This window comes from Oncorhynchus masou, chromosome 21 (assembly GCF_036934945.1).
Source record: "Oncorhynchus masou masou isolate Uvic2021 chromosome 21, UVic_Omas_1.1, whole genome shotgun sequence".
Classification (NCBI taxonomy): Eukaryota; Metazoa; Chordata; class Actinopteri; order Salmoniformes; family Salmonidae; genus Oncorhynchus; species Oncorhynchus masou.
The window spans coordinates 12,479,334-12,502,762 of NC_088232.1; the positions used below are offsets into that span (position 1 = coordinate 12,479,334).

At 41.7% G+C, this 23,429-nt stretch overlaps 2 protein-coding genes across 6 annotated transcripts in view; one reads left to right on the forward strand and one right to left on the reverse strand.

Annotated features, from left to right (window-relative positions):
- Positions 1 to 11,374: 11,374 nt before the first annotated feature.
- Positions 11,375 to 14,498, forward strand: LOC135507330 (secreted frizzled-related protein 2-like). Its single transcript, XM_064926890.1, has 3 exons — positions 11,375 to 11,989; positions 12,626 to 12,706; positions 12,872 to 14,498. Exons 1-3 carry the CDS (start codon positions 11,494 to 11,496, stop codon positions 13,174 to 13,176), a joined length of 882 nt encoding a protein of 293 aa, XP_064782962.1. The 5' UTR covers positions 11,375 to 11,493; the 3' UTR covers positions 13,177 to 14,498.
- Positions 14,499 to 22,567: 8,069 nt separating this feature from the next.
- LOC135507813 (transmembrane protein 131-like) overlaps positions 22,568 to 23,429 on the reverse strand; it is a 118,512-nt gene continuing 117,650 nt past the window's right edge. For all 5 annotated transcript variants that reach the window (XM_064927484.1, XM_064927483.1, XM_064927482.1 and 2 more), the window contains exon 34: positions 22,568 to 23,126. In XM_064927484.1, coding sequence (XP_064783556.1) covers positions 22,809 to 23,126 — 318 coding nt within the window. In that variant the 3' untranslated portion in view covers positions 22,568 to 22,808. The remainder of the gene's footprint in view (positions 23,127 to 23,429) is intronic.

Below are 23,429 nucleotides of genomic sequence, written 5' to 3' on the forward strand. Positions count from 1 at the left end.
CTACCTAGAATCATAACGGGTTGTTCTACAGAGACGAGCCTGAAGAAGCCTTTTTTGTACCATGCTGTTGACTTTGACTCACACGGTGCACAGTATACAAAACATTAACATAATGTTTAAACATTAAAACATTTCCATGACAGGTGAATCCAGAGTAAAGCTATGATCCTTTATTGATGTCACTTGTTACATCCACTTCAAATCAGTGTAGATGGAGGGGAGGAGACAAGTTAAAGAAGGATTTTTACGCCTTGAGACCATTCAGACATGGATTGTGCGTGTGCCATTCAGAGGGTGAATGGGCAAGACACAAAATGTGCCTTTGAACAAGGTATGGTAGTAGGTGCCATGCTCACCAGTTTGTGTCAAGAACTGCAACGCTGCTAGGTTTTTCACGCTCAACAGTTTCCCGTGTGTTTCAAGAATGGTCCACCACCCAAAGGACATCCAGCGAACTTGAACATGGGCCAGCATCCCTGTGGAACTCAATATTAGGAAGGTCTTCCTAATGGTTGGTGTACTCAGTGTATATATGTAGATATAGTTGAAATAGAATTTGAGCATTGTATAGATGTGTAGATCTAGTTGACGTAGAAGCTGGACAGGGCCACAGCTCTTGGCTAGTGTGCATCTGATTATTATCCCCCTTAGCATGAGAGTTGATTGTGTCACAGCTGCCTGAACCTCCATACTGAAACAATTTTACCTCCGTAATGGGGGGCATTTCATAAATTACACCATTATCTATATGACTGTCTGGAACTTTAATGAGATTTAAAGATTTTAATACATCTTATGTCAATGTATGCAGAGGGATTACGGCTAACAAGGTCATTAGTACATGTGGTCCATGTGGACTTCAGTACATATCCTGGACTATATGTTGATTCCCTACATGATAAGTACAGAGTAGAAGTGGAACAGCCTTGTTGATCTCATGAAGCATCGGTCTGTCACTCAGACCATAAATCATATATAATAGATCCGTACACTGCAGATCTAAGATCTATGATAGATTGGCACTTGCAGATCACTATGGCTGCATTCACACAATCTTTTTCATAGCTGATCTGATTGGTCAAAAGACCAATTAGTGAAAAACAATGATCAGATTTGGGCTCCCTGTCTAAACGCAGCCTGAGAAGCTTAGAAAGTGCTTAAAGGGTTGATATTTTATTTTGCTTTTTAAATATATGATATGTACCCATTGATTTTAAGAAATGCCTCATGAGCTTAGTTCAACAGTCTTACTTACTCCATCAATATAAGATTGTTTGTAAACACTGTAAAACCTCAAAACATAGTTGAAACTCTAATTTTGATTTCATAAAAGCCCTTCTTGAAAGCCAACAACAATTCTTCTGGTACAGTGATTGGAACAGAATGTCGTATCATAGTGATGAAAGATTTGGCTTACATTGTTTCACTGACACTAATCCCAGCTACTGTAATTAGAAATATGTCGCTAACAACCAAATTACTCCTTCCCAAATAGCAAGCGTTAAAAAAATATGTTGTAAAGTGCAGATGGGAAAAAAATAGCTTTCTGATCAAGGAATAGCGACTTTGATGTGAAAACATGAAAGGGAACTCTAGTTTTACATTCGAGCGGGCCCGATGGTCCAAACCCCCTTCACACTGCAAGAGACTTTATTGACGCTCGATGAATTGATTCCTCAAAGGCTTCCAGTGGGGTTGGGGTTTCTCCTGAACCTGAGGAAACATTCCTTCACTAATGGCTTGTGACAGTAGTCCAGCCTGCGATTCTCAATCAAACATGTAAAAAGAGAGGGTGGTAGGCGGGGGGGGGTCGCTCCAACAAAGCTGCGTCTCATTTGACACAGTTGTAATGAGAACCTCCTGGTAGTCTTTCTGGGGAGACGTGGCCCCTTTAAGCACAGGTCTAGGATCAGCTTCCCGATTCCTGACTCTAACCTCTACCCATAAAGTTGTCAAACTCCAGATTGACCTGAGATCTATGATTCGTGAGGGAGCATCTCCCTTGGCTATGGAGGACAAATATGGGCCAACACAGATTGTGCTGTTTGGGGTTCTTGGTTGCAGGGTACACTGCTTTACATCACCCTTGTGGTACGAATAGCAATTATGTGGTTTTGTGGAACATTGCAGTGTTGGTGACACACTGTACTTGGCACAGGGGAGCACGGCAGTTGTGGTTAGAGGTGTGGGGATCACACTGTAAGAATATTATAAAAGGCTTTCTTGAAAAGGAACTCTTTTACTTGAGGCTTTTTACAGTTAGTTATTTAGCAGACGCTCTTATCCAGAGCAACTTTCATAATTTTCCTTCAATTCGAAGAGAATTCTCTCGCCGGAGAAAGCATCCGAGCGAGCGAAATAGCACACCTCTGTCTCTGTATGTCTAGCCCATCTACAGTTGAAGTCAGAAGTTTACATACACTTAGGTTGAAGTCATTAAAACTCGTTTTTCAACCACTTCACAAATTTCTTGTTGACAAACTATAGTTTTCGTGCATGACACAAGTAATTTTTCCAACAATTGTTGATTATTACAGATTATTTCACTTATAATTCACTGTATCACAATTCCGGTGGGTCAGAAGTTTACATACACTAAGTTGACTGTGCCTTTAAACAGCTTGGAAAATTCCAGAAAATGATGTCATGGCTTTATAAGCTTCTGATAGGCTAATTGACATCATTTGAGTCAATTGGAGGTGTACCTGTGGGTGTATTTCAAGGCCTACCTTCAAACTCAGTGCCTCTCTGCTTGACATCATGGGGAAGCCAAGACATCATAATTTTTTTTGTAGACCTCCACAAGTCTGGTTCATCCTTAGGAGCAATTTCCAAACGCCTGAAGGTACCACGTTCATCTGTACAAACAACAGTAAAAGTATAAACACCATGGGACCACATAGCCGTCATACTGCTCAGGAAGGAGACGTGTTCCTAGAGATAAAACTACTTTGGTGCAAAAACCTTGTGAAAATGCTGGCCGGGAACAGGTACAAAAGTATCCACAGTAAAACGAGTCCTATATTGACATAACCTGAAAGGCCGCTCAGCAAGGAAGAAGCCACTGCTCCAAAACCGCCATAAACAAGACAGACTACGGTTTGCAACTGCAGATGGGGACAAAGATCATACTTTTTGGAGATCATCGTTATGTTTGGAGGAAAAAGGGGGAGGCTTGCAAGCCAAAGAACACCATCGCAACCGTGAAGCACGTGGGTGGCAGCATCATTGTGGGGGTGCTTTGCTGCAGGAGGGGCTGGTGAACAACACAAAATAGATGGCATCATGAGGTTGGAAAATGATGTGGATATATTGAAGCAACATCTCAAGACATCAGTCAAGATGTTAAAGCTTGGTGGCAAATGGGTCGTCTAAATGGACAATGACCCTAAGCATACTTCCAAAGTTGTAGCAAAATGGCTTAAAGACAACAAAGTCAAGGTATTGGAGTGGTCATCACAAAGCCCTGACCTCAATCCTATAGAAAGTTTTTGGGCAGAACTGAAAAAGCGTGTGCGAGCAAGGAGGCCTTCAAACCTGATTCAGTTACACCAGCTCTGTCAGGAGGAATGGGCCAAAATTCACCCAACTTATTGTGGGAAGCTTGTGGAAGGCTACCCAAAATGTTTGACCCAAGTTAAACAATTTAAAGGCAATGCTACCAAATACTAATTGAGTGTATGTAAACTTCTGACCCACTCGGAATGTGATGAAAGAAATCAAATCTGAAATAAATAATTCTCTCTACTACATTTCACATTCTTAAAATAAAGTGGTGATCCTAGCTGACTGAAGACAGGGAATTGTTACAAGGATTAAATGTCAGGAATTGTGAAAAACTGAGTTTAAATGTGGCTAAGGTGTATGTAAACTTCCGACTTCAACTATATCTGATGCTGTCTGGTCAAAGAGAGTATGACCTTGTTGCTGCCTGTAGCATTGAATGCAAGGGAAGCCAGTGAGCATTTGGCCTCCCTTTATAATAATTTAAAAATAATAATAATATCCAATCAGCGTTGAGCTAAACTGAATGACCTCAACTGCAAATAGAAGTGTCATGGGAAGACAGTTTGGATTTGGCTTCACACCAATCACATCAAAAGCAAATAGTAATTGACATAAAACATTTGAATTATTGCATCTCATTGTGTTGTTGTCCTCCGGTGGCTAGCTAGTTAGATGAAATTGTCCCTTTCCCAAATTAGCCATGGATGGAGATAGCAATTTGTTTTAAATTAATGGTTAGTGATTATATAACTGTGATTCTGATCCAACCAACCATAAATTCATACATTGTGCCCCTGGCCTGAAAGGATGGAAGTTCAATATGTAGCTAGATGTAGTAGGCTAATGTTAGCTGCCATCTGTAGCAGATGGCAGCTCCTGTTTTCTTAGCGACTTGCGGGAACTCTCCATGGTTCGAAATCAATAGTATGAAAATGACGGAAACATTAACTTGCTTGACCGTGTTACTGTTTGTTAAATGAAATACGCTTTGTGGACTTCACTGGACAGATGCTGCTCTCCAGTTTTGTGATGAAACAAAGGTGTGTTTGAATTTATTCTGCCACTGTATCTTCTTATTGTCTCGGCCTTAGGCCTATTTATCACAGTGGCAAGGCATATGACCTAATAAGTTATAGAGAAAACAACACAATTATCACAACACATACAGGTTGTGATGTGGTTTTATTTTCTGGCTTGGCTTCCCCAGTGATTTTACCTATGCCCCGTGAACCTGTGAAACCTCAACACATTCTACGCCCCTTAACTTTCCCATTGAATGGGTCCACAACCATTGTCTGGGCCCGTATTCACAAAGCTTTTTAGAGCAGGAGTACACCGATCTAGAATCATTTTTCCCTTTCAGATCATAATGGAGAGGGGGGGGCTAATCCTAGGGCAGCGACCCTACTCTGAGACGCTTTGTGAATACAGGCCCTGGTGTAGCAAGACATCCTGTTTGTAACCTTTATGTCACCTCGGTAGCCCAACGGAAGGGATTGTCACTTGAACTATCAAACCTTGGGTTTAAATAGCTGGACTCGCTGCGTGGCTTAGCCTCTGGACCCTGAGGGTCAAAGGGAGCCCAGTAGCGGGTTAATAGGGGCTTTAGTGAGTAAATACGACCTCAAGGTTGTCTTCGCAGAAGTGTTTGTGGAATTTGCACACTACGAAGAGGAGCAAGCATGAAGGGAGAAGCGTTGCCCCATAAAATCAGGGTAAACCTTTGACTCTAAGGCACTGGGGGCACCACAAACGTACCACTGGACTCAGTTGATCCTTAGACCACTGGGGGGGGCACATTTTCCCTATGTAAATAAAAAGCAGTTGTAGATAAGTTACACTCCGGTACGTGCACACTTGACACTGAGCGAGCAGCAGTCTAAATGTTATTGGAGGATGGTTAAAATGGAAGTGTCCTGTAGTCAGTTTCACATTGTCCCAACACACATGGGCCTTGCTTTGACAGCAAATACATATGTTTATACATTCTAAATGCGCTCTAGGTGATCTGCCTTCGTGAAATGTGGGCGTAATAGGTACTATTATTCGTAACAAATCCATACAAGCCTCTATAAAGAGATGAAATGTGTGACTCAGTAGAAGGTATGCCAACTACTCATGATTCTATGATGACTCATTCCAGGAGAATTTTAGAAGTATTTTATCATGGTTAGCGAACAATAAAACACCTAATTTAAGGGAATGGGTAAATAGTCAGCTATTCATTTGGACTGAAAGACAGTTTACTCATGCAAAACACTCCTAGTTGTTTATATTATTGAAGTTTTGTCTTGTTTTTACCACAGAATAAAAGCCCCAAACTTTAAGCATTTTCCCAACGTATCCATCCTCTTTATCCCTCCCAACTGAAAAATGTACAGACTTAAAGCTATAAACTTTAATGATAGGTTTAATTCAGACACTGTAAATGACTCTCTTGTTTTCAATTGACTTCCATTCTCCTCCCTCTTTTGCCATTTACTTACCGGTATATCGACTTCTAGGGCGAACAAAGTGACTGCTATGCAGATTTTCCTTCAAATACTATAAACATTTGCTTGAGCCTGCCTGGAGTGCCACTGTGCCAGGTGGGTGGGATTTGCTCTTTTGGGACTATTCCATTGGTTCAATTTTGACAGGCAGGGCAATTAATCACGGCTAAAGTATTTGAAAGACAACTAATGTTATTTGAACAGATCTGCTTGTTGTGTGGTGCTGGAAGGGGATCTCGAGAAGTGTAGAAGAAATGGTGAGACCACATATACATACTGCTCTTCCTGTCCCAGAAGAAAGATTTAGCGAGGAATCATGTTCATTGGTTTTTCCATCCAAAAGGTGGGGGTTCTCAATGCTTGGCTTGTTTGACATGGATGGCACACGGCTAAAAGCTTTATGGGCCTCGTAACATTTTCACAATTTTTAAAGAAAAACAGCTTTATGACATTTGATAGATTTCTCATTGAATTTTTGAAAAAGTATTTCATTATAACCGTTTTGGGTGATGCCATAAATCACACCATTACAATAACACATTCTTTCCTCATTTCTTTTTTCAATGTGGTTTTTCTATCGTAAAAATCCATATAGGGGTGGCAGGTAGCCTAGTGGTTAAAGTGTTGGACTTGTAATCGAAAGGTTGCAAGATCGAATCCCCGAACTGACAAGGTAAAAATCTGTCATTCTGCCCCTGAACAAGGCAGTTAACCCAATGTTCCCTAGTAGGCTGTCATTGTAAATAAGAATTTGTTCTTAACTGACTTGCCTAGTTAAATCAAGTTTTTATAATTGTACATGCACATAGGTTGTGTACTCTTAGGCCTATTATAGCATGTGTACTCTTAGGCCTATTATAGCATACATACTGCATTATTGTCAAGGTAGGTAACATGTCAACCTCAAGGCAATAACATCTTATTGTGGGACAGAGTAGAAGGGAAGTTACAAATCCAATTTGTGCAATATGTTACAATTTCTTGTGCTTAAGATCCCTGAGTGCACCTTTAACATACACCCGAATTGTAAAATCCATAAGGAAATGGATGACGCAGTACACAATTGGATGACGTGGTACACAAAAAAACGGGGAACCGTTTTTGCTCGTGAGCATCATTTTCAAAACTACCGGATGAAATTATTCGAGAGTGCATCTCTAACGAGCAAGATCACATTTGTGTTGCTTTTATAAAATGTAAAATTCACTAGAACAATGCAATGTACATGCTTCCTTATGTTATTGTGTGTGGCTGAAAATCAACATTCTTCTCAGAGTACTGACTTTCTAGTAAGGAAATGGAGGCCATGACGTAGGTTGCTGACCATGTCAACTCCAGCTCTCCCTTTTACACATTGATCTAGTTATACTTGTCGGAGCAAAGACTCCTGCGAGCATGAACAACATCAACCTTTAAAATAAAGCTTTCACCATTCGTTCTTTCTCTTTTTTTCCCCCAAGAAGAAACTAGGGCAGGATGTCAAGGCTGAGAAGAACCATTTGGCTGTCTGTAGACGAGACTCCAGCCCAGGGGGTGTTGAGTGGGATGGGAGCCAGGCTAGGGCTGCAGCCATTGGGGGAAGATAGAGTTTCACCCCTGGGTCCAATGTGCCAAGCTCTGGTTTTCACACTGGACTATATTTCACCATATGGTGTATAAACCTGAGGAGTGGGCCAGGAGGTTTAACCTCTGGCGATGATGATAATTTATCCATGCGTTAATTTGAGTTGAGTGCCACTTTCAACATAGCTTTCCGAACTCCATACTTCCTAAAGACAAGGTGTAGCTTATGGGTTTTAATTAGTTCATGTATTACTATTGTTTTGGGCAGCTGACTCAAAAAGCATAGAAGACTGAAAAGCCTAAATTAAGTGACATAGCTCTAGCTAGTAAAAAAAGTGCAAGACTGATAGTTTTGTAGCATGTGTGAGGTATTTCTCCCATTCTGCTGGCTCCAATTGCAAAGAGGTATGCTTGGTAGTGAAATAACTTAAATAAAATAAATATTATTTGTCACGTGCGCCAGGTGTAGAACTTACAGTGAAATGCTTACTTACAAGCCCTTAACCAACAATGCAGTTTAAAAAAATATGGATAAGAAATAAAAGTAACAAGTAATTAAAGAGCAGCAGTAAAATAACAATAGCGAGACTATATACAGGGGGGTTAAGGTACAGGATCAATGTGTGAGGGCACCGGTTAGTGAGGTAATATGTACATGTAGGTAGAGTTATTAAATTGACTGCAAACATGATAATAACAGAGAGTAGCAGCGGTGTAAAGAGGGGGAAGGGGTGGGCATTGCAAATAGTCTGGGTAGCCATTTGATTAGGTGTTCAGGAGTCTTGTGACTTGGGGGTAGAAGCTGTTTAGAAGCCTCTTGGACCTAGACTTGGCGCTCCGGTACTGCTTGCCATGCGGTAGCAGAGAGAACAGTCTATGACTAGGCTGGAGTCTTTGACAATTTTTAGTGCCTTCCTCTGACACCGCCTGGTATAGAGGTCCTGGATGGCAGAGAGCTTGGCCCCAGTGATGTACTGGGCCGTTTGCACTACCCACTGTAGTGCATTGCAATTGGAGGCCGAGCAGTTGCCATACCTTGTAGTGATGCAAGGGTGCAGCTGTAAAATCTTTTGAGGATCTGAGGACCCATGCCAAATCTTTTCCTGAGGGGGAATAGGTTTTGTCATGCCCTCTTCACGACTGTCTTGGTGTGCTTGGACCATGTTTGTTTGTTTGTTGGTGATGTGGACACCAAGGAACTTGAAGCCGTCAATCTGCTCCACTGCAGCCCCGTCAATGTGAATGGGGGCGTGCTCGGTCCTCTTTTTCCTGTAGTCCACAATCATCTCCTTTGTCAAGATCATGTTGAGGGAGAGGTTGTTGTCTTGGCACCACACGGCCAGGTCTCTGACCTCCTCCCTATAGGCTGTTTCGTCGTTGTCGGTGATCAGGCCTACCACTTGTGTCATCTGCAAACTTAATGATGGTGTTGGTGTAATGTCTGGCCGTGCAGTTATGACTGAACAGGGAGTACATGAGAGGGCTGAACCCCCCCGCCCGTCAGGAAGTCCAGGATCAAGTTGCAGAGGGAGGTGTTAGGACCCAGGATCCTTAGCTTATTGATGAGCTTTGAGGGAACTATGGTGTTGAACGCTGAGCTGCAGTCAATGAACAGCATTCTCACATCGGTGTTCCTTTTGTCCAGGTGGGAAAGGGCCGTGTGGAGTGCAATAGAGATTGCATCATCTGTGGATCTGTTGGGGCGGTATGCAAATTGAAGTGGGTCTAGGTTTTCTGGGATAATGGTGTTGATGTGAGCCATGACCAGCCTTTCGAAGCACTTCATGGCTACAGACGTGAGTGCTACGGGTCAGTAGTCATTTAGGCAGGTTACCTTAGTGTTCTTGGACACAAGAACATGCTTAAAACATGTAGGTATTACAGACTCGGACAGGGAGAGGTTGAAAATACCAGTGAAGACACTTGTCAGTTGGTCAGCGCATGCTCGCAGTAAGCGTCCTGGTAATCAGTCTGGCCCTGCGGCCTTGTGAATGTTGACCTGTTTAAAGGTCTTTACTCACATCGGCTGTGGAGAGTGTGATCACACAGTTTTCTGGAACAGCTGGTGCTCTCATGCATGTTTCAGTGCCATTTGCCTCGAAGCGAGCATAGAAGTAGTTTAGCTCGTCCAGTAGGCTCGTGTCACTGGGCAGCTCTTGGCTGTGCTTCCCTTTGTAGTCTAATGGTTTGCAAGCCCTGCCACATCCGACGAGCGTCAGAGCCGATGTAGTACGATTCGATCTTAGTCCTGTATTGAAGCTTTGCCTATTTGATGGTTCGTCGGAGGGCATAGCGGGATTTCTTATAAACTCTGGGTTAGAGTCCCGTTCCTTGAAGGTGGTAGCTCTAGCCTTTTAGCTAGATTAGCGGATGTTGCCTGTAATCCAAAGCTTCTGGTTGGGGTATGTACGTACATTCACTGTGGGGACGGTGTCATTGATGCAATTATTGATGAAGCCAATGACTGATGTGGTGTACTCCTCAATGCCATCAGAGGAATCCCGGAACATATTCCAGTCTGTGCTAGAAAAACAGTCCTGTAGCTTAGCATCTGCTTGATTTTACCACTTTTTTTATTGATCTCGTCACTGGTGCGTCCTGCTTTAATTTTCACTTGTAAGCAGGAATCAGGAGGATAGAGTTATGGTCAAATTTGCCAAATGGAGGGTGAGGGAGAGCTTTGTATGCTGATAGAAATTTGGTAAAAACAGATTTAAGTTTCCCTGCTTTAAAGTCCCCGGCTACTAGAAGCGCCGCCTCTGAGTGAGCGTTTTCTTGTTTGCTTATGGAGGAATACAGCTCATTCAATGCTTTCTCAGTGCCAGCCTCTGACTGTGGTGTTATGTAAATAGCTACGAAAAACACAGATGAAAACTCTCTAGGTAGGTAGTGTGGGCTACAGCTTATCATGAGATACATCAGGCAAGCAAAAGCTCGAGTCTTCCTTACATATTGTACAGCAGCTGTTATTTACAAAAATGCATAGCCCGCCGCCCCTTGTCTTACCATACGCCGCTGTTGTTCTATCCTGCTGCCACGACTCCGTGAAGCATAAAATATTACAGTTTTGAATGTCCCGTTGGTAGTTTAATCTTGCCCGTAGGTCATCTATTTTATTCTCCTAAGATTGCACATTTGCTAGCAGAATGGAAGGAAGGTTTATTTCAATTGCCTCGAATTCTCCGCCTCTTCACACAAATCATGGCGTTATGGGCCTGTTTCCGAGAAAGCAGTATATTGTTTGTGTCGGGCTTGTTTCTGCCAGTCTGTGGTGAGTAATAGCAGTCCTGATGTTCAGAAGTTATTATCTACCATAAGAGACGGTAGTGGCAACATTATGCACAAAATATAAGTTATAAAAAAATGCAAATAAAGAACTAAAAAACACAATCAGTTGGGGACATGTAAAGCGTCTGCCTTCTTCTCCAGTGCCATTTTTTCAAATAAACCTTGGTTTGTATACATATGTTTTTGCTACAATAAGAAATGAAGAATATTGTACACTAGAAATGTACACTAGAAATGAGAAATTAAGAACATTGTACACTAGAAAATATCCCAGTGCACACTTTCACGCATTTTTCTCTGGTGAGCTCTATTGTTTAATTGTTTGTATTCAATAGTAGTAATGGACTTTAATTCCACCCAGACTCAAAATAATTGAAATGTAACTCTGCCAGTCGAATGTTCACCTGAAACCGGGGAGTGAAACTGGACCAATAGATGAGATCACTTCACGACACTGACTCCTCCCAAACATGCCCACAAGAAAACACCATGTTAGGCTCCTACATATTCAGAACATTGTCAGTGGTCCTCTACTCGTGTAGGCTACTGATGCTGAAGAACACCTGGATGAAGGAATTGCAGCTCAACTTTTCGATTAAAAAAATTGATCTTAGATCATTTGGATTTTATTTAGGCAACAACTATGAATTACTACATTATGTCCTTAATATGGGCGATAACATTACCTGCGTGCATGGCCATCCAGGGATTATACCATTTCGGTCAACCCGAGTTATTCTTCAAAAAGAATAACTGCAAGCCCATCCCGGCCAATCTTCTCTTGTGCCATGACATCGAATACACCGAGATGCGCCTCCCGAATCTTCTCGGGCACGAGACCATGAACGAGGTTTTGCAGCAAGCCTCTTCGTGGATTCCACTGGTCCAGAAGCAGTGTCACCCCGACACGAGGAAATTTCTTTGCTCTCTCTTTGCACCGGTGTGTCTGCACGATTTGGACGAGCCTATCCAGCCGTGCAGGTCGTTGTGCGTGAGCGTCAAACACGGTTGCGCACCGGTGATGTCCGCGTTCGGGTTCCCGTGGCCAGATATGCTTGACTGCGAGCGCTTCCCCCAAGACAATGACCTGTGTATCCCTCCAGCTGGCATCGATTATCTCATGCCAGTCACCAAAGAAGGTAAGGTATTGGCATAATTCTACACTTCAGTTATTCCAAAAATAAACATCAAATCGATTATATATGTGTAAATCTGTTTAACCAGTTCTGAAAAAATACAGGGCTTTATTGTGGTAACATAACAAAAAGTTTCACATTTTGAGTAAGATTTTCAGATACAGAATACTGATCAAATAAATAAAGTCAAGGCAAAATATGTCTTAGCCTACAATAACATGACTACAGCAAACAGCGGATGGTATATTTTATGCAGTAGCCTATTGAGATCTAATGGAGTAATGTAATGGAGTAATTAAATAAACCATAATAGCCTTTAAAAAAACATGTTCCTGGAGCTCCATTCCCTCGTGGATTTTCATAAGAGTGAACATCAGGTTAATAGTGGGGAGTCTTGTGGAATCCCCTCCTTTGGGCAGGGCCTGTGTTTACTGGGTTGTTCCCTTAATTAGGGGATGTTTAAACAGCATGATCTCCACCGGTTACTCCTGAGGATCACTCAACAGTGGAATGTGAGAAAGAATGCATTGAATAGCTTTACTCTTTACACTGTCATATGCTGTATTGTGTTATAGTTGATAGAACACCTGTTGAATTTACAGTGGGAGTATAAAACATCTGCTCTCGTTTCTCCTGTAGTGCCCAGAGTGTGTGACGCCTGCAAGGAAAAGGAGGAAAATGACAATGAAATAGTTGACAACCTGTGCAAAAACGACTTCGGTAAATCCTACTCCTGAATTCTAAGTAGATACAGTCTTGTCTTTGCTTTTATAGATATAAAAATGTCGGCTACCTACTGCAGGCCTGTTAGCACCCAGTTTTAAGTCCAACAAATCAAAACCTTAACCTCAACCTCTTCCTTTCAACCCTGCCTGCTTTGCGTAGCCCTGAAGATCAAGGTAAAGGAGATCTCCTACATGAACGGCGACACCAAGATCGTGCCCGAGACCAAGAGCAAGACCATCTACAAGCTGAGCGGTGTGACGGAACGAGACCTGCGCAAGACGGTGCTCTGGCTCAAGGATGGCCTGCAGTGTGTGTGCGACGAGATGAACGACATCAACGCCTCCTACCTGGTCATGGGCCAGAAGATGGATGGCCACCTGGTCATCACCTCGCTCAAGCGCTGGCAGCGGGGCCAGCGTGAGTTCAAGAGGATCTCGCGCAGCATCCGCAAGCTGCAGTGCTGAGCGAAGCCAGACTCAAGACCGGATGAGTCTTATCTAAACTCTAAGAGCCGGATCTGGTCCGATCCGAATGCAACTAGTTCTCAGTCAGTATTGATAAACGTCCTGTTTTTAGTACCATGTTTAGCGCTTCCATAGGCTATTTTTCAACACGTTTATTGTTTATTAGGATTTCATTTGATCCATCAATAGTCCTTATAAGATAACACAAATCACATACATATTACATTAAAATCAAAGACAAACAGGTGAATATTGCATGTCTACTACATACTACCTGTAATGTTGTATGCATATTTCAGTGTTTCTGAAAAGATTACAAATCATTCTTTTCATTTTTTCATTATGCAATGCAGTCTGTTAGGCTACACTTATCCAGACTTGATGATGAGGCTGGATTCATTTAGTGCATTGGCCTATCATTAGGTGAGAGGGAGAGTGTGTGGTTTCTGTGTGCATGGTGTGATATTGTTTCAGATGTATTCTTTAAGATGATGATATGGTATGTAAAGAAATACAATGTAATGTGCTTTTTTACTTATTATTATTCTCAAGCAATGAGAGATAGCTGGCTATATTCTCTGCCTTTTAGATAGTACTTCCAATGTACCCCTGGCATTGCAAGTTCAGCAGCCCAAAGCAAGGCCCATATCATTGCAGTGACAACAATCAATTTTTTGACCCTCTGCAGTCAATGGACTATGTCACCTTTTTGTACATGAGCCTCAATACTGCACTGTTTATTTTTCTACCACAATTATTGATTATGAAATATTTTTCTGTTTCAAGCTTTTTCAAGTAAATTCCTTTGACATTGGTGATCAAATTGTGGAGTGCCCGTCTACCATGCCATTTCTGTTTCTCTCAACTTTTTTTAATGACATTTCCTCATTATGGCAGCGTGTCTTAGGTATGTTAACTAAGTATATCAGGATTGTATATGAGTGGTCGATTGTGTTTTCATTTTTAGGGGTGAATGCAACGTGTGTGTGTGTGTGTGTGTGTGTGTGTGTGTGTGTGTGTGTGTGTGTGTGTGTGTGTGTGTGTGTGTGTGTGTGTGTGTGTGTGTGTGTGTGTGTGCGTGCGTGCGTGCGTGCGTGTGTGTGTGTGTGTGTGTAAAATATTGCTTTATATGGTACTCTGTAAATATCAGAAACCTTGTATTCATGTACATAGTTTCGGGAGACAGCAGGAGTTGACACGTGTGTATTCAGATGGTGATATATTTTTGTAAATTACAACACTAAACATATGTTTGTATAATGTTAATCTGAGAAGTGTAATTCTTATAAATGATATGCATCTTTTGGTCCCTCTTAATTAAAGGAAACAATTCAAGGAACCTTAAAATACAAGTCTTTGACGAATCAATGGCATGTTTATTAATATGTTGGGAACAGATATGAAGTGAAGACCGGAAAACCAGACACAACCTCTTCAGAACCATTCCAGATCTAACTTCTTGACAACCAGAGCTAAATTTAGCGTATTGAGACTATAGCAAGATCTGTTGAAATGTGGAAAAACAAGACCAACCCTCTTAAAGTATCCATCTCCCTACACATTATCATGCCAATACAACATCCACATTTAAAGCAAGGCGCCAGGGCAAGAGCTGGTACTCTTTAGCCTCATTTATACCTGGTGCTAACACGCGTCCTTTGTCCTGATTTTGTCAACATACTGATTGTGCCAACATTTGTAGACAGGTGTAGATGATCAAAAAACACATTGTGATCTGATCTTCCTGGCCACCTGCAGAGGCAGCAGAGCACTCATTGTGTCTGGATATCTCACAAATGTAGACCGATCTGGACTGTAAAAACATCTAAATCATCATTATCTAGCCCTGTAAAGTTAACAGGTGGCACCATTGTCTTAAAATGAATACATTCATATTAATTTGAAACAATATCTGTCAAATAATTTGCATACAGAGGGATCACAAAATCTGGTCACAATGCAGAGAAAGTGGATTGATAAAATATACATTTTAGTATAGATGTGTCAAATTGTGATTGGATCATCTTGATCGGATGACGACAACCACATGTGAGCACCAGGTATAAACTGGGCTAGTGATGTTATGTATCTTGACCACATGAGTTGAGACCACAAAGACTAGCCAAGACCCAGACCAAACCAATACTTTGGGTACTGAGGCCCTGAACAAAATATATCTTAGGGTAAAATGTATACAATAATGAAGAGCTATCTGCTGGATATAGTTCAAAAGAATACAGCTTGTACATACCTATATTTATTTTCAAACAAATGAACAAACAGGACAAATGTGATAGTTTGGGGATTTTTGTTTTATCACTATCAATTTACAGATAAACATATTTTCAGAATATGTAACCCATGGGGGGATCAAAACCATATTAATAAGAGACTAATCAGTTTAGAGAAGGGAATGGTTTAATACAAATACTGACCAAGCATTCATATAATTTCAATTGATTGGCCATGATTTGGAAAAGCACACACCTGTCTATATAAGATCCCACAGTTGACAGTGCATTTAAGAGCAAAAACCAAGCAATGAGGTCGAAGGAATTGTCCGTAGAGCTCGGAGTCGGGATTGTATCGAGGCACAGATCTGGGGAAGGGTACCACACCATTTCTGTAGCATTGAAGGGCCCCAAGAACACAGTGGCTTCCATCATTCTTAAACGGAAGAAGTTTGGTACCACCAAAACTCTTCCTAGAACTGGCCACCCGGCCATCCTGATCAATCGGGGGAGAAGGGCAATGGTCAGGGAGGTGACCAAGAACCCAATGGTCACTCTGAAAGAGCTCTAGAGTTTCTCTGTGGAGATTGGATAACCTTCTAGAAGGACAACCATCTCTGCAGCAGTCCACTAATCAGGCCTTTATGGTGGAGTGGCCAGACAGTAGCCACTCTTCGGCACGACAGTCCGCTTGGAGTTTTCCAAAAGCCACTTAAAGACTCTCAGGACCATGCTGTGGGGATGTTTCTCAGCTGCAGGGACTGGGAGACTAGTCAGGATTGAGGGAAAGACGAACGGATCAAAGTAAAACCTGCTCCAGAGTGCTCAGGACCACAAACTGGGCCAAAGGTTCAACTTCCAACAGGATAACGACCCTAAGCACACAGCCAAGACAACGCAGTTGTGGCTTCGGGACAAGTCTCTGAATATCCTTGAGTGGCCCAGCGAGAGCCCGGACTTGAACCCAATCGAACATCTCTGGAGAGACCTGAAAATAGCTGTGCAGCAACACTCCCCATCCAATCTGACAGCTTGAGAGGATCTGCAGAGAAGAATGGGAGAAACTAGCCAAATACAGGTGTGCCACACTTGTTGCGTCATACCCAAGAAGACTCGAGGCTGTAATCACTGCCAAAGGTGCTTCAACAAAGTACTCAGTAAAGGGTATGAATACTTATGTAAATGTGTTTTTTTCTGTGTGTATTGTGTGTAGATTTATGAGGGGAAAAACTATTTAATCAATTTTAAAATAAGGCTGTAATGTAACAAATTGTGGAAGAATTCAAGGGGTCTGAATACTTTCTGAATGCACGTTAATGAATATGAATTCAGAGGGCAAAAAATATTAAATATTAAAGTATTAGACCTCTCGATAAAGGCTTGAATCCAAACTGGTTCTCTAGCAGATTAGTAATAATGGCTCACCCAGTGTTCAATAATGGCCTTTTTCCCTTTATTCAGATTACAACCTTTCACTTTCGGTTAATTGAAAACGAATTCTCCAAAATATTGCTATTTCTAAAACAAGCCATAGAAAGTTGGTTGCAATTTCAGTTTAATCCACCAGAAAAGACAGAACAAATATTACAATAAATAACTCAAATATACTAATTGATTTAAAAAAAATGATATTATTGGATTTATTTTTTACGGTATAATCTTATGTCATACATAGGACTGGTAGAGTTATGCCAACAAAACTATGGAAATGTCTGCTCTATCCAAAATTACAACCAACTAATTACAGTATTTCAGTAAAAATGGAAGAGGCAAGTGGATGGGGGAGAAGGTAAGGAACTTGTCTGTCAGTCCTGCATTAAAGACCAAAACTGGTTAAAGAAAATGATAAGCTGTGCCATACAGGCTGCAATATATTGTAGTTGGGAAGAGATTTTCGACGTACCGATTCCATGGTACATGGTTTATGAACTGATACACAATACGGCGCCGGATTCAAAACGTATAGGTTTTCAATTTAAACTATACCAAATTCTTGCAACCAGTAGAATGTATATAGACTAATATACAGTGGGTCAAAAATGTATTTAATCAGCCACCAATTGTGCAAGTTCTCCCACTTAAAAAGATGAGAGAGGCCTGTAATTTTCATCATAGGTACACTTTAACTATGACAGACAAAATGAGAAAAAAAATCCAGAAAATCACGTTGTAGGATTTTTAATGAATTTATTTGCAAATTATGGTGGAAAATAAGTATTATATCCAGTCTCTCTGGTAGGGTTCAAAACATTATCTCCCATTTTATGCCTACAGAACACTACCCAGCACAGCAATAGCATACCTATATTTTCACTCCAAATGAATGTATTTTCCAAGCTTTCTGCTCAGGTCTTTGTATTGACACTTTTAGATTTTGCCAAAACTCAGTTCACTGGTTGTCATCTTCTGGCCATTCCAGGTAGGTCCTAGAGTTCATGTCCTTTCACGGCTTACAGAACCTTTTGGGGACGGTTTCCTTGGCAATGGGAATGGATTTGGGGACTGTGAAAAGACCCCTGGTGGCATAAGCGTGTGTGTCAGAGCTGTGTGTAAATTGACTATGCAAATATTTTGGGATTTTCAACACATTGTTTCTTATAAGAATAAGAAGTGATGCAGTCAGTCTCTCCTCACTCTTAGCCAAGAGAGACTGGCATGCCTAGGTGAGGCTTGTCTCCACTGCCCCAATGGCCAGTCAGAATAAATATGGAAACCTCTCTCTCAATATAGGACAGCATTGAGTTTGTAATTCAATAAAAGCACTGACATCTCTATGAACAATGTTTCTCACACCTTTGTATTTTACTGCCCAAAATCCCCCTATTGTCATTGCTTTGTGAATCTGTCTCTGTGAAAATTAATATTGTGTTGGGATATGAAATATACTAGATTCAGCCACAGGCCTATTTTATCTTTAGTGGTCGGTAGGGGGCCGGAATATAATTACTAATCATTTGTAGATTGCAAATTGACCGCAAGAAGCCCAAACATATGTTTGACTAAAAAATATTCATTTTAAACCTTGGTTACATTTGTACACGATCACGTGTCTCTATTATGCGTGGGAATACTTGGGAACAGATATCTTAAATGAAAATCACTTGGAGTCAACTGATGTTTTTCCAGTCTTCCATGTGCTCAAAAAACTTGGGGGGGCCAAATAAAACCACCCACAGGCCAAATTTGGGGAACCCTGTTGTAAAACCAAGAAAATGTTTCTCTAAAATTGATTGTTTAGGCGAAGTGTTACACTGCCAACAGGTCCAATTTACTCTAAACGTCCATTTTGATAGACTTCTAGAGCACTGACATGGAACACAAGCTCCTCAAGATTTCTCAAGAAGTCTTTCCTCCCATCCCTGTGTCTGCTGATGGATCGGGCTGGAGAAATGTAACCCCTCAAATTCATAGACATGAAAATAAGCATTTAAAATGGTTATTCATAAAAGTGTGCCCAATTATTCAGATTATAATAACTAGGTTGTAAGATACAACATACAGCTAGTTATACACAGTTTATTAGGTACACCCATCTAGTACCGGGTCAGACCCCCTTTGCCTCCAGAACAGCCTGAATTCTTCAGGGCATGTACATGTTGCTCAATTGTTATCAAAGGACCTAACATGTGCCAGGAAAAAACATTCCCCACACCATTACACCACCAGCCTGTACCGTTGACACCAGGCAGAATGTGGCCATGGACTCATGCTGTTTACTCCAAGTCCTGACTCTGCCATCAGCATGACGCAATAGGAAGCGGGATTCATCAGACCAGGCAATGTTTTTCCACTCCTCAATTGTCCAGTGTTGGTGATGGCGTGCCCACTGGAGCCGCTTCTTCTTGTTTTTAGCTGATAGGAGTGGAACCTGGTGTGGTCGTCTGCTGCAATAGCCCATCCGTGACAAGGACTGATGAGTTCTACGCTCCAAGATGCCGTTCTACACACCACTGTTATACTGCGCCATTATTTACCTGTTTGTCGTCCGCCTGTTAGTTTGCACGATTCTTTCCATTCTCCTTCGACAGCTCATCAACGAGCTGTTTTCGTCCACAGGACTGCCACTGACTATGTTTTTTGTTTTCGCACCATTCTCGGTAAACCCTTGCACTGTCATTCGTGAAAAGTCCAGGAGGCCGGACGTTTCTGGGGTATTGGTCCCGGCGTGCCTGGCACTAAGTCGCTTAGGTCAGTCCTTTTCCCCAATCGAACAGTAACTGAATGCCTCAATGTCTTTCAGCCTGCTTTATGTAGCAAGCCACTGCCTTGTGACTCACTGTCTGTAAAAGCGAACCATTTTCCTGAACGGGGTGGTGTTCCTAATAAACTGTGTCACAGTGTATATACAACTATGACAATTATATTTCTTAAATGATTAGAACTTGAGAAATGTAGAGCAAAATAAACCACTAGGTTCCTTGATTCAAACAAACATACGAGTGGTCCGTCTTTTAAAATGTGTTCTGAGTCTCCCTCACCGGTCAGTGAGAATTTGACTGTCCCAAATTCCCTTGGCGCCTGTTCTTGCAAGCAATATACTGTCCATTGGAATGGCGTGGCATAGCGTTTGGCCGTAGCAAGGAGTTTGGGTAGCCAGGGAAATGATGCCAAATAGTGAGCATAATGTAGTATTTCCCTTTTCTCTGTCTAACAATACATATGGAACAGTACATTGAGTCAAAAGAGGAAGTGAAGCCAGAGTGAAACATGGGGACTGGTTTTATAAGTATTATTTCTGATTTATACTGAACAAAAAATATAAAACGCAACATGTAAATTGTTTGTCCCATGTTTCATGAGCTGAAATAAAAGATCCCAGAAATATTCCATCCGCACAAAAAGCTTTTTTATAAAATGTTTTGCATAAATGTGTTTACATCCCTGTCAGTGAGCATTTTGTCCTTTGCCAAGATACCCAGTCACCTGACAGGTGTGGCATATCAAGAAGCTGATTAAAAAGCATGATCATTACACAGGTGCACCTTGTGGTGGGGACAATAACAGACCTCCACATGGTCTAAGACCAGCCACCCAGACAGCTGATGAAACTGAGGAGTATTTCTGTCTGTAATAAAGCCCTTTTGTGGGGAAAAACTAATTCAGATTGTCTGGGCCTGCCTCCCAAGTGGGTGGGCTTATGCCCTCCCAGCCCCTAGATTAGGGCCTAATGAATGTATTTAAATTGACTGATTTCATTATATGAACTTGAAATTGTTACATGTTGCGTTTGTTTTTGTTCAGTATAGTTCAATTCATGGTTGAAGATCAACAACGAATATCATCATCCTAGAATCTTAAAAATTTGACTTTTATAAACATACTTTTAATTGATTGATATCAATTGTGCACAGTGATTTGAATCAATTGATTACTTGGTTTGGTCTCTATTTCACTTAGTTTGACTGTATATTATTAGGGCATCACCTGTTGTACAGTCGTGGCCAAAAGTTGAGAATGACACAAATATACATTTTCACAAAGTCTGCTGACTCAGTTCGTATGATGGCAATTTGCATATACTCCAGAATGTTATGAAGAGTGATCAGATGAATTGCAATTAATTGCAAAGTCCCTCTTTGCCATGTAAATGAACTGAATCCCCAAAAAACATTTCCACTGCATTTCAGCCCTGCCACAAAAGGACCAGCTGACATCATGTCAGTGATTCTCTCGTTAACACAGGTGTGAGTGTTGACGAGGACAAGGCTAGAGATCACTCTGTCATGCTGATTGAGTTTGAATAACAGACTGGAAGCTTCAAAAGGAGGGTGGTGGTTGGAATTATTGTTCTTCCTCTGTCAACCATGGTTACCTGCAAGGAAACACGTGCCCTCAATGCTTTGCACAAAAAGGACTTCACAGGCAAGGATATTGCTGCCAATAAGATTGCACCTAAATCAACCATTTATCGGATCATCAAGAACTTTAAGGAGAGCGGTTCAATTGTTGTGAAGAAGGTGTCAGGGCGCCCAAGAAAGTACAGCAAGCACCAGGATCATCTCCTAAAGTTGATTCAGCTGCGGGATTGGGGCACCACCAGTACAGAGCTTGCTCAGGAATGGCAGCAGGCAGGTGTGAGTGCATCTGCATGCACAGTGAGGCGAAGACTTTTGGAGGATGGCCTGGTGTCAAGAAGGGCAGCAAAGAAGCCACTTCTCTCCAGGAAAAACATCAGGAACAGACTGATATTCTGCAAAAGGTACAGGGATTGGACTGCTGAAGACTGGGGTAAAGTCATTTTCTCTGATGAATCCCCTTTCTGATTGTTTGGGGCATCCGGAAAAAAGCTTGTCCAGAGAAGACAAGGTGAGCGCTACCATCAGTCCTGTGTCATGCCAACAGTAAAGCATCCTGAGACCATTCATGTGTGGGGTTGCTTCTCAGCCAAGGGAGTGGGCTCACTCACAATTTTGCCTAAGAACACAGCCATGAATAAAGAATGGTACCAACACATCCTCCGAGAGCAACTTCTCCCAACCATCCAGGAACAGTTTGGTGACGAACAATGCCTTTTCCAGCATGATGGAGCACCTTGCCATAAGGCAAAAGTGATAACTAAGTGGCTTGAGGAACAAAATATATTTTGGGTCCAAGGCCAGGAAACTACCCAGACCTTAATCCCATTGAGAACTTGTGGTCAATCCTCAAGAGGCAGGTGGACAAACAAAAACCCACAAATTATGACAAACTCCAAGCATTGATTATGCAAGAATGGGCTGCCATTAGTCAGGATGTGGCCCAGAAGTTAATTGACAGCATGCCAGGGCTGATTGCAGAGGTCTTGAAAAAGAAGGGTCAACAATGCAAATATTGACTCTGCATAAACTTCATGTAATTGTCAATGAAAGCCTTTGACACTTATGAAATGTTTGTAATTATACTTCAGTATTCCATAGTAACATCTGACAAAAATATCTGAAGACACTGAAGCAGAAAACTTTGTGGAAATTAATATTTGTGTCATTCTCAAAACTTTTGGCCACGACTGTACATTTGAATTCTGTGACATTTTCTGGTTATAATTGTTTTTGAAAAGCAATTTAAACTGCTGTATGAAAGTGATTTTGATGGATCGCAAAGATAACAGGCTCATGCGGTCCTTTGGTTACTGCCATATTCTATATAGTTGTAGCATGGGGGACAGCAAACAAGACATCAAGTACAAAACATTTTTTTATTTTTTTATTTTCTATGATCAAAACTGCAAAACATCTAGAAAAATATACAACAAATGCTTAACTTTTCACAACATTGAACGTTTGAAAAAAAAAAAAAAAGAAACATAAAAGTAAAGGAATATTCACATTTTTCCCCCATTATCGATAAAAGCACATTCATTTCTTGTTCCTTTATTTGATAGCATCGTTTTTGTTTGTTGTCGTCGGTTATGCCAGGTTTTTATTAAACGTCGCCGCAGTAGCCCGAGTCGTTGGACAGCTGCGAGTTTGAGCTGCGGTTGGATGAGGAGTTCCAAATGTCCAGGTTCATGTGGGGGCCGAAAGGGTTGAAGCTGGAGTACTGCTTGGGGCGGCACATGCCCCCGGGCTCCCGGTTGAAGGGGGCATGAGGTGGGGTGATGGGGCAGACGGGGGACACCGGGGACATGGGGACAGAGCGCTCGGGCTGGAAGTGGCTTTGGTATGGCTCACTCTGGGGGGTCCAGATGGAACCGAACAGACTGGACATGGGGGACAGGCTCCTGGTGCCAGGGAAATATGGCTACAGGGGAAACAAAGCGAGCGAGAGAGAGAAACAAAATATGGTTTAGAAAAGATATGGCACCATTTATTTTGACAAAAAAAATGATCGTATTAAATGTTGCTGGACACTTAATTTGTGGCAAAAATCTGAAAGTGAAGTTTATGAGAAGCTATGTTTGAATTCCTATACACACAATGTTCCCTCTAGAACTGTTGCCATTTTTCACCACTTCGTACAAACTCTGCGATCACAGCGGGCCCAAAGAGAAAATCAAGTGCCCGATAGGTCTACCGCTGACCAATCGGATGGCACAGATGGCCG

What these genes read in the sequence shown, in the direction of transcription:
- LOC135507330 (XM_064926890.1), top strand. Translation starts at nt 11,494, where the DNA reads ATGAATTACTACATTATGTCCTTAATATGGGCGATAACATTACCTGCG. An exon ending in CATGCCAGTCACCAAAGAAG is followed by an intron (nt 11,990 to 12,625) that starts GTAAGGTATTGG and finishes TTTCTCCTGTAG; the next exon opens with TGCCCAGAGTGTGTGACGCC. An exon ending in CCTGTGCAAAAACGACTTCG is followed by an intron (nt 12,707 to 12,871) that starts GTAAATCCTACT and finishes TGCTTTGCGTAG; the next exon opens with CCCTGAAGATCAAGGTAAAG.